The 14,859-nt window shown below is 50.2% G+C and overlaps 1 protein-coding gene across 3 annotated transcripts in view; it reads right to left on the bottom strand.

The window, feature by feature from the left end:
• Positions 1 to 14,859, bottom strand: part of VANGL1 (VANGL planar cell polarity protein 1) — a 609,741-nt gene that overhangs the window by 436,484 nt on the left and 158,398 nt on the right. For all 3 annotated transcript variants that reach the window (XM_069635702.1, XM_069635704.1, XM_069635703.1), the window contains exon 2: positions 5,688 to 5,950. In XM_069635702.1, the coding sequence (XP_069491803.1) occupies positions 5,688 to 5,758 (71 nt within the window). In that variant the 5' untranslated portion in view covers positions 5,759 to 5,950. The remainder of the gene's footprint in view (positions 1 to 5,687; positions 5,951 to 14,859) is intronic.

Consider the following 14,859-nt stretch of genomic DNA (forward strand, 5'->3'; position numbering starts at 1 on the left):
ACTAGATCCTGTCGTAGTTCCCACTGGTGGCACGAGCGCAGCTCTCTGCTGAGCGAGTCGGCGATGGTGTTTTTTATTGCTGCCAGATGAAACGGCACCAGAAACATCCCTTGGGCGATGGCCAAATGCCACAGCTCCTGCGCCTCCTTGGACAGGGCTGGGGATCTGGTACCGCCCTGCTTCCTGATGTAGAACATGGTAGTGGTGTTGTCGGTGAAGATCCTCACCACCTTGCCCTTGAGGGACGGAAGAAAGGACCTGAGGGCCCAAGACACTGCACGGAGTTCCAGGACGTTGATATGGAGGGACTTCTCGGTCGGCAGCCAAAGGCCCCTCGCGTGCAGATTTTCGGTGTGCGCTTCCCCACCCTTCCAGGGAGGCATCCGTGGTCACTGTCTTCTGGTGGCCCGGGGTCTGGAAGTCCATGCCCGCTGTCAGAGGCGCGTGGGTGCCCCACCACCGGATCGCTCGTCGGAAGCTCTCGTCGAGTGTGATCCTGTCCTCGAAGCTGCCCATCGTCTGGATCCAGCGAGCGTCCAGGAACTCCTGTAACGGGCGCATCCGAAGCCTGCACAGGCGGATGAGATAAATGCAAGAAGACATTATTCCGAGGAGGGACTTGATGGACCTCACCCTGGCCGCGTCCGCAACCAGCATCCGCTGCACCTTGCCCAAGATGGCCCTCGTCCTTTCCTCCGACGGAGAGGCCAGAAGCGCCACTGTGTCAAGCTTCGCTCCCAAAAACAGTGCGTCTTGCGCGGGCACCAGGTGGGACTTGGCGTATTTTATGGAGAATCCCAGGTCCGTGAGTAGTTGGAGGGTCCTCGCCGTGTGCTCCGCGGCGAGCTCCTTTGTCTTTGCTCATATGAGCCAGTCCTCCAGGTAGGGGTAGACGTGGATCCCCTCCAGGCGCAGCCGCGCCACCACCGGTGCGAGGCACTTGGTGAACACCCTGGGTGCCGACCTCAATCCGAAGGGAAGGGCTCTAAACTGGTAGTGACGCCCTTGGACCACGAATCTGAGAAACTTACGGTGTCCCTTTAGGATGGGGATATGGAAGTAGGCATCCTCCAAATCCAACGACGACAGGAAATCGCCCTCCTCCAGTTGACCCAGGACGTGCTGGAGGGTGACCATCCGGAACTTCTGTGCCTTGATGAATTTGTTCAGTCATCGTAGGTCCAGCATGGGACGCCATCCTCCCGTCTTCTTCACGAGGAAGTATCTTGAGTAAACTCCGGAGCCCCGAAGCCTCTTTGGGACGAGCTCGATGGCGCATTTCTTGAGCATCGCCTTTACCTACAAGAGAAGTTGAGGGACGTGATGTTCCTTCCTGGCCACGGGGGGGACGTGCGGGTACTTCTTTAGAAACTCAAGCGCGTGACCCTGGGCCAGGGCGTCCAGCACCCAACGGTCAGTGGAGATGGACTCCCACACGCTGATGAAGCTCGCCAGCCAGCCTCCCACAGGGGTGCTTTGGTGGGGGCCCGACCCCACGGCCGGTTCAGTCCTGCTTAGACGAGGCTTTGCCGCGTTGTCCTCCTTGGCGACGACGGCGGGGTCCGCCCGACTTGCCTCGTCCCCTGTAGGCTTCCTGTGACGACGAACGAGCCGCTTGACGATAGGTGGAAAATCCGCCGCCGGAACCTTTGGAGGCACCCTGCTTGCCTCCACCACTCCGAAAGGGCGGCCGTCGTTGCTGGAGAACACCAAGAGCCCGGGCCGTCTCCGTGTCCGTCTTGATGGCTTGTAGGGAATCGTCCACTGTTTTCCCAAACAGGTTGTTCCCGTCGAACGGCATGTCCAAGACTCTGGTCTGCACGTCCTGACGGAAGTCAGTTGCCTTGAGCCATCCACGCCGTCTAAGGCACACGCCGTTGCCCAACTGGCGAAATCCAGTGTCAGCGATGTCCGTCGCTATTGTAATCGCGTGGTCCGACGCCACTTCTCCTTCCTGCAAGATCTCTGGGGCCTCCGTCCTCTTGTCGTCTGGTAAGAAGTCCAGCAGGGGGGCGATTTTGTACCACAACTCCCTGTCGTAGCGGGCTACGATAGCCAAGGCGTTGGCAGCCTTAATCGTCGTCGCTGCCGATGAGATGACTCTGCGTCCCATCGTGTTCAATTTCTTTCCCTCGCCGTGTGGCGGGGAGGTTGACGTAGAGGCCGAGGCCCCCCCCCCGCTTTCTTCCTGGCCGCCGCGGAGACGACCGAGTCCGGGGTCGGCTGTGCCCGAAGGCACAAGGGGGCCGCGTCCGGGACCCGGTACTTCTTCTCCTACCGATCCCTTCTCGCAGGCGTTGTGGATGGGTTCTTGAGGAGGCCGAGACCCTCATCCCAGATATCGTCCAGTAGAGGTACAGCGAGGACCGTCTTCCTCTTGGACTCACACCGTTGATAAAGGAAACCTTCCTTCTTCTTCTCTTCCTGACAGAGCTGGTAAAGCTTGGATGCCCTGGTGATCATGGCATGAAACGATCCAATCTCGTCGGGTGGGGGAAGCCCGGGGAGGAGGTGACGACGGGAGATCCTAGTCGTAAAACCTCGTCGTCTGTACCCGTCGCGGCCGTGTCAGTCCCCGTATCATCCCCACGGGTCGTGGACGGGGAGGAGGGCTGAGCAGGGCGCGATGGTTGAAAAGGAGGTGGAGGATGAATCCTCCTTCTCTTAGGAGGAGGGCTCCCAGAGGGGCCTGGCTCCGGGTCCCCCATCGGGAGCGGTTCCTCCGTTGGTGGTAATGGCAATCTCGTCCTTATCTCCGAGCATAAGGACTGTATAGCCAACAAAATGGCTGCCGAGTTGTCTTGCGGCACTGGTTGAGGGGATTCCGGCAAGCGGTCAGGACCCCCGTCGGCACCCTCGACGTTCTTGTCGTCTCCCACGTCGGGGTCCCTCCCGACGGGCTGGTCTTCTTCCACGCCAACGCCGTGGCTTAAGACTTCGATCAGCTCCTCCTCAGAGGTTGAGGCCGAATCCACGACGAGCTCCTGCCCCCCCTTTTCCTTCTCCGTCGGAGGTTTCACGGGGGTCCTGTCGATGGGCATGAAAGAGGACTCCCTCTGCGGTGGCAGGGAGACTCTGGGCCCCGAGGTCGCCACCACTGGTGTAGCCTCCACAGGCTGAGCCAGGGCTGCCGCGACTGTCTCGATAGAGGCCTTGGCCGGGTGGATCAAGGCTTTCACGACCTTAGGTGCGCTCACCGCCTTCTCCTTGGGGTTAGGGTCACCGCCTCACTCCCCCTCTGATGGGGCCTTCGAACTCGACCGGGATCTCTCCAGGAGCTTCGCCGGGTGCTCGGCCTTCCTCTTACCCGAGCCAGAGCGTTGGCTCGTGGTTGATGGCGCCGGGGAGGATGCGCCCTGCCTGGCGCCAGTAGAGCCCGACCGTTCGGCGCTCCCGGTGCCAGCGGGCTCGCTGTGCTTGGCCTTCTGTTGGACCCCCGTCGCCAGGGCGCCCTCAAAGGTCTTAGACGACCGCTCGGACTTCTTCTTCTTGCCTGACGGGCTCTTCCCTTCCAGCCAGTTGGCGAGACGCAGATGGCGGTCCTTCATGGTCCGCTCCGACATATTGCCGCAAAACGCACAGTCCTTCTCCACGTGCATCTTGTCCTCATGCAGGCAGTAGAGGCAAAGGGAGTGTTCGTCCTCCTTAAAGACATTCTGAAGTTGGCATCCAGGGCAGACCCTGAACAGCTTTCCGGGCGTCGAGCTTCCCTTTCCTGGGCCATGATCTAGATGGGCCAGAAAAACTTCTGGAGTCCTCCAAAAGCGTAGCTCGACGAAATCTTCACCCTTGAGGGGTGTAGAAGAATCCGACACGGTTCCCCGTTGATCGGATAAAGAAACGGTGGAGCTTGAGGCTCTTTTGACCAAAAAAGAGAACATTTTCCTAAGAAAAAGCACGAAAAAGGAACTAAAGCTCGAGAGCAATAGCACGAGGATCCCAACACTTGAACGTGCGGTAAAAATCTGAAGATGGCTGCCAGAGGCGGGGCTTAGGGAGATGGCAGTCATTGGCTGTGGTCAGTATGACGCAGAGATCAGTGATTGGTTACTACTACGAAAGACAGATCAGAAACAAAACTGATACTGATTTTTCTTTACCGAGGATTCCCAGCCTGACGACGGGGAATATTCATGAGCATGTGAATCCATGCCAGACCCCATGCTGGAGAAATTGCATTTTTCTTTTTCAAATAATTGCAAACCAGAATTAATCGGGATGATCGTTTTAGTGATACTTGTATTAAGCCAACTATATCCTGTCTGGCAAAGACCTGTATGTGTTAACTTTATATATTTTTAAAAGACCGTCATGCAATTCCATTCTTAAAAAGTTAAGTTGTTACATAAAGCATAATTATAGTATTAACACTGTAAAACACTGCATTGTCTCCATGCATTACAGTAAAGATTAGGTTGGCGTATCTAAATCTAATATATTGAATTTTGTTGATGAAGATGTATCATATTGACAAGTGAACAGTTTTGAAAATGTGCATGATCACACAATCAAAAGCTTTTAATAGCAAACCTAGTTGTGTAAATTGCTGGTTGCATACATCTGTGCAATTGCTGCTCGACCCATGAGCGGATACCATACTCATTCACTTTCTATTGCATCAGCCTTTTGCTTTATACCAGCTGCCCTGAAAGCGAGATGACCACAATCTACAATATTACACCTAGTTTGCCCAGTTCTCTGCTTGCTACGCCATCCACTCTGCGTATTCTCCTAGTTTCTTTCCTCTTACATAATGCATACACAAAGCTAACTAAATGTTTACGCAAAGTAGTGATCATTAGTTCCATCCAGTTGCTACATCTACAGATCTACTGCACTACCATACACCGTAGTAAGCATCCAGGGATCAATGTGCTTTCTAATTAGGATTGGATTATATATTAGCACCTTAAGGCGACAGCGGTCCAGACTGTTTTCAGAGCTTTTTTATTATTAGATCTATTTATGTCCCTTAATGCAACCCTTTACATTTTACAGACACTCATTCCCGGCTCGCAAAGTCATTTTGCCCACTCGCATAGTAGAGTAGAGTAGATTTTATTTAGGGTGAGCACCATTTGCAAGGGATGTTTGAAACCTTTATTTAACATGTACTTTCTTTGCAGTAAATGTCAAATAAAAGTTTCACTATGCATAGCTGGCCTCTCGGTGGCAGCAGTGTGCCAACCATAAAGCGGGTTTGTAGTGACATGCACCATTTTACAGATATTGCATTTGTTGTCATCTGTTGCTATGGGTCGAGTGCATTTCTCTTATAGGTTAAATAGGTAAAGTTACCAGACTGGCAGGTCTAGCTGAATATTAATGAATGTGCAAATCCTAACTGTTATGACTGATGTCGTGTTCCAGCTGTACGCAAAATGCTGTATTTTTGCTCATTTCATATATGCAGTACAAATAACTTCTGGTGACATTAACAATATTAGTACACGATTGATAATCGAATGGGTCTGTTTGCTAATCAATGATGAGTTTTTTTCTCTAAATCCTGCAGCAGCAGTACAAGCTCATCTCTACCTGAAAGAAGATCAGCATAAGTATCTCTCGCACAGCAGGAGGAAATCACAGACAGCAGCAGCAGTGCTCATACATTTACAAGACATCTGTTTTTAGCAACAGGCCCATCCTTCCGTTGCCTCACGGGACTCTCTTCTCAATTGTCTTACCCTTGTCGATGTCCTTTCTTGGAGTGTCCAGAGTAATAGGAATAGCCCGAGTATGTGGACTCTGTGTCCATATCTGCTCCAGCTTCACCCTCCCACTTAGGAAGTCGCTCGCCTATTTTGAACGTTTGAAGTGGCTCAACAATGGATAAAAGCTTTGTTGAGCAGTAGTTCTGGATGGTGACCTAACAGAAGATGTCTTCCAGAGTGATGGACAGTCCTTGCAGGTGTAAATCCCGGCATGGGGGCGGAGTTTAGACATTGACCTGGCCAAGAGAAACAAAGGTTTGGCATCAGTACTAGTTCCAACAGGATTCCTAAGCAGCTCTTCGCTTTAAAGGAAAGCTAAAATGCACATTATTTCAAAGTGGGACACAGCAGAGTATGCAATAGGAAGCTTTGTTCCAGACACCAGGGTAACCGCCTGGTACAATGTTTACCACTATGCAAAAACAACCAACTCATGGACCCCATCAACCTCAAAAGAAGAAACCGGATATGACCAGAAGCAAAGCAAAAACAATTTCATTGCATAAAGGTGCATCAAGCCTGCCCCATTCAAGGCTATTTGAAAACAGATCATTATCCGTGGTTTCCAGCTTTACATTTGCTTTTTCCAAGATACTATTCCTATGGCCATATTGTTCGAGTCATCCATTCCTCCGATGAGTTCAGGGGGTCCCATTGCTCACGAACAGCTATAAATAGTTTCCCTCTAGCACTACTTCGGCACTCTAGTTCTAGGAGCACACCTCTGCTGAAAGACACTGCATTCAGTACCTTGCACATTTGTTTAGAGCCCCATCAAGTCCTTCCATTGCTTATGGAATACACTCTTGCCTTTTGGTAGTGCTCGGCTTAATGGTATCCAATTACCTTTCATGATATGCAGCCTACAGAACTGGTAGTACTCCAGGTGACAGCTAAACAGCACTATACAGTGTGATACTAGGGCCTCTGGTTATTACTCGACCATGCAATCAAATGGACTCCTGACACTACTCGGACATAGCAATATTGCAGCCCTTCACACTGGATAACCTCGATATTCCAATCACGCTCAGTGACCTTCGAAACATTAGCCCAGTTTATTACTCAAGAGGCCAGAAAAGATTTGAGGTGGGACCATTACTCCCTATTTTCGGAACACAGGAGTAAACTTTTCTTCTAGAGGTAACAATGTAGTTATCATTCACTGAGGTATTAAAGACAAGGAAAATACATTTCTGTGTTTAAAATAACATAGGTACTTATGTTGCAACACATACATTGATTGTAAGTAACTCTTGGCATGTAAAATAATGGGCAGCTTGTGTATGTGTAGAATTTAAGTGATGAGTGACTAGTAGCTTGCAACTCCAGGGCTCAGAAGAAAAGGAAATCTTGGACAATAAACATACAATTATGAAATCAAAATCAGGACCCCAAAATACCAAGCCGAAAAAAGTATCAATACATTTCTATAACGGTACGTAATAAATTATACAAATGCACGCCATACATTAAATACAGCACCTAGAGGGAAAAAGGGCTAAAACCCCAGTACCAAATCCCAGAGGACAACCAAACCAAAATGTGAAATACAATTAGTCCAATAGCACCAGACAATACGTTCTTAAAACACTCCTAACCAATACACGGATATAAAAAGTAGCCACAAGTGAAACACACTAGCAAGACACTTCTATAAGCAGGAGTTTAATGTAGAACTTTACAAATACATTTATAATTAGCGGTTCAAGCTAAAAGTCCAGTTAAAAGGCTTAAATCTCTGGGGTCACACGAACGACCCAGACAAAATGTCAATGAACAAGTAGGTACCAAGGAAGTACCCTTTAAAAGAGTTTGAGAGATTGCGAATCACATTCAAAGTTTAAAGGCCCCTGGGCAGGCATTCGCTCAGACAAAGCAACCAAGCTGAAAACTAATTCGTAATATTACACCTCGCAGCTTAAGACAGATAATGTAGATACACGACAGCAACAGCTCAATCCCAATCAATTGTCCCTCACTGTATTTTCAGAAGATTAGCTAAAGCACCCTATCGAAACAGAGGAGATCTTGCCGGCCATTAAATTGCTCTGCTCTGGCAAATCCCCAAGTCCCAACGGGTTCTCTAGAACCTTCTACAAAATAAATTCTCCACCCAACTGATAGGCTGATCTTACGCAATCCGGATTCACTGTTGACCGCCAAACCGACACTATTCGCAGGGTGGTCAATGCTGTGGACTGGAGTAATAAAAAAACTGCTGACAATTGACACAATTAAAGCCTTCGATAGCCGTCCAAACACATCCATCAGAATGAATCAGAGGCTAACCGACACGATCCCACCCCCTCCCCGACCCCCATCTACCAGGGAACACGCCAAGGGTGTCCTTTTCACACCATTTGCTTTATCCCTCGATCCGCTGGCCAGTAAAATCTTGCGCAAACTTCTGATTCCAGGGGTGGACCACACACAAGCTAGCCCTATTCAACAATGAGATCATCTTCATGATGACAAACCTTCATCTACGCTCCCAGCGATAATCACGGAATGACCTTCATTTAGATGAAGTTCAGGCTGTGCTATTAACTACACTAAATCGTCAGCGCTTAACATAGCTATGCCCTTTAAAGAAATGCGGCACTTCAGATGGGAAACAGAAGAATACCTGGGAACGTATCTCACGCCTTCTAATGACACTCTTCAGCCACAATTTCCCAGGCCTTAGAAAACAATTTTAAGATCTTGACCACTGGAAGAGCACCACTTTATCTGGCAACGGAAAACCCCATGCAGCCCCCCCTCCCCCCAGCCCCCCAACTGGCCAGGAAAAAGATGACGCACTCAAAGCAACAGGGAGGAATAGCTATGCCGAGTGTACACAGCTACTTACTAGCAGCACAAGCTTCAGCGATATTTGACTTTACCGACGCACAGGTACACAAAAGATGGCAGAGGTTTGAACAATCGAACGTAGAGCTCTCACTAGCTTCTCTCTCGTGATTGCCGTTCAATAGCTGACCACTACAGCACTCCCTGCAGCCCTCCACCCTGATAAGCTTGTCCTATTGGGGTACTGCAGTGCGTAGATTCAAAATCAACACCCATTGTTCTCCCATGCCAATCTTCCACAACCTGAACTTCAGGCCAGGGCTGCCAACTAAGTTTTACAAAGTGGATGCAGGGCGGCCTGCATGAGCTGGGTCAATTATACGAAAAAAGTGCACCTCGATTCCAGTACATGCAGCTAAGACATTGGTAATCTCATCCGGAGATTAAAAAGCGGGCAGCAGCGTACTGACACTCTTTGAAAAATGAATATTATTCAACCTCTGACACAAAATCTCTAATAAATATAAATATTAACAGAAAGAAACGTGGGCGATACAATAAACTATAGGGGCAACGGGCGAACAAACTGGCACGCGATTACACTTAGCTCTTCGGAAACCATATGGAAAAGGGCAACCCAAACATCCGTCTGCACTACAATTATGGAGAACTCTTACAAAATCCTCTACCGCTGGCATCTCATCCAGGATAAGCTGCACAAAATGTATCCCAAACTCGCCCCTCCTCCGTTACAGGAGTTGCCAGGAGGTCTGCTCCATGATCTATATATGGTGGCAGTGTCCAATAATTAAACCCTTCTGGACGGCCATCACTAGCCTGATTGAGGATCGAAGGTATTCAACTTCCCCTACACCCCATGGTGGTCCAATGGGAGACATGGACAAGCAAGCCATGTATATCCTCGGAGCTCCACACACTACATTATCTAACCATATGCTAGCGGCAGCCAAACTCCCCATTGCCCATAATTGGAAAAAGGCAGAGGCAACCTGCATGCAGCAGCGGGGCTAAGATTCGGTATATATGCGCTATGTAAAGAAGAAAAGAAATGACAAAATCACTGCTACCCAGACATTTAAATATAGATGGATTTGGGACCCCTTTATACCATTTATTAACTGATGACCACTGTGCCTTGATCCCACAACAGTGAAAATGTTACTCACCATCGTGAGTTAGGTGCACAGCTGTTGGCAGGCGCAGACTTCCTGGTGTGAATTGATCTGTATGCACTTTACTGCAGGTGGTGTGAAGGGTAGGGATGGGGAGTCTTTCTTTTTGCTTTCCCGCACTTGATAAACTTGGCCCTGATGGTCTGCCTATATGCATGTCTCTCCTCAATTCTTTCTTGGATTAGGATATCTGTACTCATGAAATGTTCTCCTCTTTGATTGTTAATCCTCCATGTCGTTTGCAAATCACATTTGTTTTTTAATGAGTTTTACAGGAGTTCAAAAGTTCCAAGGAATAAACGGGATGAAGTCTGTAGGCACAGCCACAGTTTTAGGATGTCAGGTAAGTCGAGTTGTACCCCAGAGGCGCAGAGAAGGCAGGAACAAACGAGTTACTTACCATAGCTGGTAACGTTCTTTCAGTGGGATGTTCTTCCGACGTATTCCACATCTATGACAGGAAATGTCCACAGCTGTGCTGCTTTGGAAAATTTTCGGCAGAGGGCATCCTGCGTCGATGGCATCGATCAGTTGTCCCTCGAGGGGGACTTGTCCTTCCTGAGGAGCTTGTTCAACCAACACGAGTCCATGATGGGTCTCAATCCCTCGTCTTTCTTCAGGATAAAAAAAAAAGGGAATACCATCCTTGTTCCTCTCCGCTACAGGCACCAGTTCTATGGCGCCTTTCTCCAGCAGGGATAGGATTTCCTGCGCAAGGAGCAGATCCGGACGCTTCAAAGATAGCTTCCCCGGTGGATTGTCATGAGGCATCTGCCGGAAGGGAAGACAGTAGCCGTGGACTATGATCTCCAGAACCCACACATCTGAAGTAATGTCACGCCATTCTACAAGATGCTGCGCCAGCCTTCCCCCAACCGGCGAACCATGGGACATGGCCTCATGACTGAGCTGAAGCAGCTGCGGCAGTCTGAGGGCAAAGAGGCAACTGCCCGAGCGGCTGTGGCACCTCGAGTACCCTGTTTTCCACCTCTGGTACTTCTACGTTGGCCCCTTTGACTGGCAGCTCCTCTCGATCTACCAAAGGATGAGTAGTATCGAAAAGAACCTCCCCTCCATTGCTGTCCCCTAGGACGAAAAGCCAGAGGTTGACGTACTGCAGCGCTCAATGACTTTGCTGCAGCTTTGGAGGTCTGCAACCTCTCAAGGCTCTCGTCAGCCTTGCTGCCAAAAAGATGGTCACCATCAAAGGGCATGTTGAGAAGCCAGGGCTGTACATCAGGAGCAAACCCAGACTTCCGCAACCACGCAAACCTGCGCATCACAGTGCTCGCTGCCATGGACCGGCTGACACAGTCTGCCACATCCAGACCAGACTGAACGGATTCACACATGGCATCCTTGCCATCCTGCACGAGGGCAAGAAAACCATCCCGTTCCTCCCCTTCGGGAATATGTTCAGCCGCCAAAGAAACAATTCTACAGAGTGTGAGTGAATCTTGCCAAGGCACAAACGGAGTTGGCAGCCTTTAAAGCCATAGCCCCAGATGAAAGCACTTTCTTCGCGCAATCGTCAAAGCGCTTGTCGTCCCTATCCGGAGGGATGGTAGGGTACGCAGCCTGCTTCGAGGAGGCCGTAGCCGCCTGCACCACCAAACTCTCCGGAGTAGGGTGCGTCGATAAGTAGCAGGGGTCACTACTGGATGGGCGGCATTTTTTCAGAAGAGACTTATTAACTGCCAGCAGACTCTCCGGAGCAGTCTAAGCCGCTGCCACCCTTCTTTGCAAAGCCATGTGAAACAGCAACAACGGGTCAGTGGGCGGACCTTGATCCAGGATGTCAGTCAGATCATCCTGAGCAAACTGAACAGGTGGAGCAGACCACCCCAAGTATTCTGTCACCCTTGCCATGAGATACCGATAGGAGGAATCCGCATGCGCCCCAGGCTCAGGTCGGCCAAACTCCACCTTCGGAGAGGTGTCAAGGCCACTAGCGTCATGCAATGACTGACGGAGTTCCTCCATCTGACTATGCCCAGACAAAAGATCATCAGGGACATCATGAGGCACAGGCAAGGCCATCTACTCATCAGACAGTTCCTCAACCTCTGAAATCTCCTGTAAAGGTTGGAAAAAGTCCAATCTAGGAGGAGGAACAGAATAGGGCTCAAGAACAGGCCTCACAGACTTACTGCTAGCCTTCCTCAGAGGTTCCACAGCCCTCAGGGGCACCTCTGGCGAATCCTCCACAAACTGCGTCGAGGAAATCGGCGCTGACGACTTCTTCGAGAGCGGAGCCCCAAGAGAGTCCTTCGATGGACACGGCGCTGATGGCGTCGACGCCTTCTTCGAAGGCTTCACAGGTTTCGATGGTCGCGATGGCGTCGAGGACCGGGAGCTGGATCTGGCACGGCTATGGCGATCACCCTTGTCCGAGCGGGACCTCGATGGCTCCCGATGATCGCGCCAACCGCCCGAGCCCGAAGGCATGGAGTGGTGGACCTAGCCTGTTCCCCTGCCGCTCCTTTCAAAGGCGCGGCCGGAACTGTGCCTTGCGATTCGAAAATCGCTATCATCTGCTGGCGGAATGCATCCCATTCGGCCGGCGACGAAGACTTGGTGGGACAAGTCAACCGTCTGTCGGAGTCCTCCTCCGACGGCGACTGGGGACGGTGCTTCCTAGAATGCCTCGATGAGGCAGAGGAATGGCGGGAACCACTCCTAGACCGAGACCCCCTGGATTTTCGCCGACACGGAGAGTCACCGGTCGAGTCATCGGTCGAAAGCCCAGCGGACTCCGATTTACGGGGCTTAGACACCCTACCTACCTTAGACAAGGCCTTAGACGTCAGGTACTGGCAGTCGTCGGTGGCGTGGCTTTCGCCGAGGCACCAGAGGCAGATGTCATGCGGGTCCGTGATGGACATCTTCTAACCGCAGTCCCAATATTTCTTAAAGCCCGACTTTGGGGTAGTAGTAGAAGAGGAAGACATCGTTCAAGAAGAAAGAATCGAGCGTGCCGAGATTCCGAAGCAAACACGTTTGCGGAAAAACAGAACTGAGGCTATGGGCACCGTGCGTCCTATATATAACATCCGGTGACGTCGACTCTCGACAGAGGCCCTCGAGGGACAACGTATCGACGCAGGACGCGCTCTGATGAACATTTTCCAAAGCAGCACAGATGTGGAAATTACCTGTCATAGATATGGCAAAGGCATTACTACCACCATGATTGCTTTGATCACATGCACAATGTTTTGTCAAAGCACCTTCCTCCATCATCAATTACCCAGGACATGCTAGGACCCCTCAGAGAAAGCCCTTGATGTGCCCCACATCAGGGGGTAGTCGGAATATATGTGTATGGTCTATGGTATATTGAGTGAGGGAGCTCCATTCTGGTAGAATAGAAGCAGGGGTCTCAGTTTGCTGGTCTCAATAAAGAGGACACTTACGAGTGCGACGGTCTGGAGGGTTGTATGCAGGAAAGGGTGCTGCGGACTAAGAACAGTAGTCACTATGGTGACTTCACTTTCCTTACTTCCATGTCTGCTTCCCTCCAAATACATGTAAAGCAACGTAGAAAATCAAAACTAGGCTGTGGCATGCAAAGAGAAGCCTATCCAATAATGTTTTTTATAACCACTTGGTCAAGAAGCGCATCCTAGTGTGAAACAAGGTTTGCTTACAGAAAGCATACAGGGGGCACCAATTTGCCACCCATCAGTGAAACATGCCTTTGAGAGGTCACAAACTCCTTTCGCCCTCACCATGTGAGCGTGAAACTCAGGGGTGGGCGGGGGGGGGAGGGGAGGAAGCCCCCGATAACGCTCTATGGCACAGAATAGAATCCAATCAGGAAAAGTAAAGCTCTTGATCCCACCAAAGAACAGGGTCCAATAGGATCTAATGTGCATCTTCCTCTTGTTGGGAAGGAACTAGGGTCTTCCCACCATCCCTCCCATATCCCATATAATCATATAAAAGACATGGAAAGGCACTGAAGAAGGACATGGGCAGACATTGAAGACGGCAGTTATTGTTTAAATAGCAGGATTACAATTTCCTGCATAAGGAGCGGGTCTGGAATTTTGACAGAATTGGTTCCCGGTGGATGGTCCTGAGGCCTTTTTAGGAAGGGAAGGCAGTAACCTTGAGCTACTGTTTCCAGTGCCCAAGCATCTGAAGTAATGCCCCACCATTCGTTCAGATACTGTGAGATTCTGCCTCCCACCGGGGTCTTGTGTGCTAAGGTCTCAGAGAGATTTGGAGGCGGGTGCAGGATCGGCTGAGGGCAAAGATGCTGCTGTTGAGGCTGATTTCGCACCTCTTCCTCGTCCACTATGAGGGAAATTTCTTGTACCTTTCTGTGCAGCCTGTCCTCTTCCTTTACCAAATGAGGAGTAGTATTGAAAAGAACAACCTCTTCAGGATGATGAGCCCGAATAAGGTGTTTGAGGCTGTTGCATAGAGGCGCTAAGCCACTTAGCTACCACCTTGGAGGTCAGCAGTTTTTCTAAGATCTCATCAGCTTTACTGCCGAACAGCCTCGAGCCGTCGAAGGGCATGTTGAGTAGCCTGGCTTGCACGTCTGTTGCAAACCCGACTTCCTCAACCACGCAAATCTGCGCAGTACTGTGCTTGCAGCCATGGATCTGCTGATGCTGTCAACAGTATCCAGTCCAGATTGGAGACATTCCCCCATTGCCTCCTTACCATCTTTCACAATATTCAGAAAGCCCTCCCTTTCTTTCAGCTGCCTTTACGCAATCCCACATGGTAAGAGTGAACCTGGCCAGGGTACAGGTAACATTTGCTGACTTAAGGGCCATACTGCCCGAGGTAAATACCTTGCGAGCCCAAGCGTCCACCTTTTTATCCTCTCTATCTGGGGGAATAGATGGGTAAGCTGAATGCCTCGTGGAAGTAGCAGCTTGTACCACTAGACTCTCCGGCGTAGGGTGTTTACTCAGATAATCAGGGTCACAGCTTAATGGCCTATATTTTTTGGGAAAGTCTTTATTGACTGCTGCAACAGACTTAGGAGCCTCCCAATTTGCAACCACTGTTCTTTGAAGAGCTGTATGAAACGGAAGAACTGGGTCCTTTTGGGGGCCCTGGTCCAGGATAATCAGTCATATCATCTTGTTCAAAGGTTGGTAAACCCATATAGTCAGCAACCCTGTTCATCAAGATCA

The sequence above is a fragment of the Ambystoma mexicanum genome, chromosome 7p (assembly GCF_040938575.1).
Source record: "Ambystoma mexicanum isolate Mex_15411 chromosome 7p, UKY_AmexF1_1, whole genome shotgun sequence".
In the NCBI taxonomy this organism is placed as follows: Eukaryota; Metazoa; Chordata; class Amphibia; order Caudata; family Ambystomatidae; genus Ambystoma; species Ambystoma mexicanum.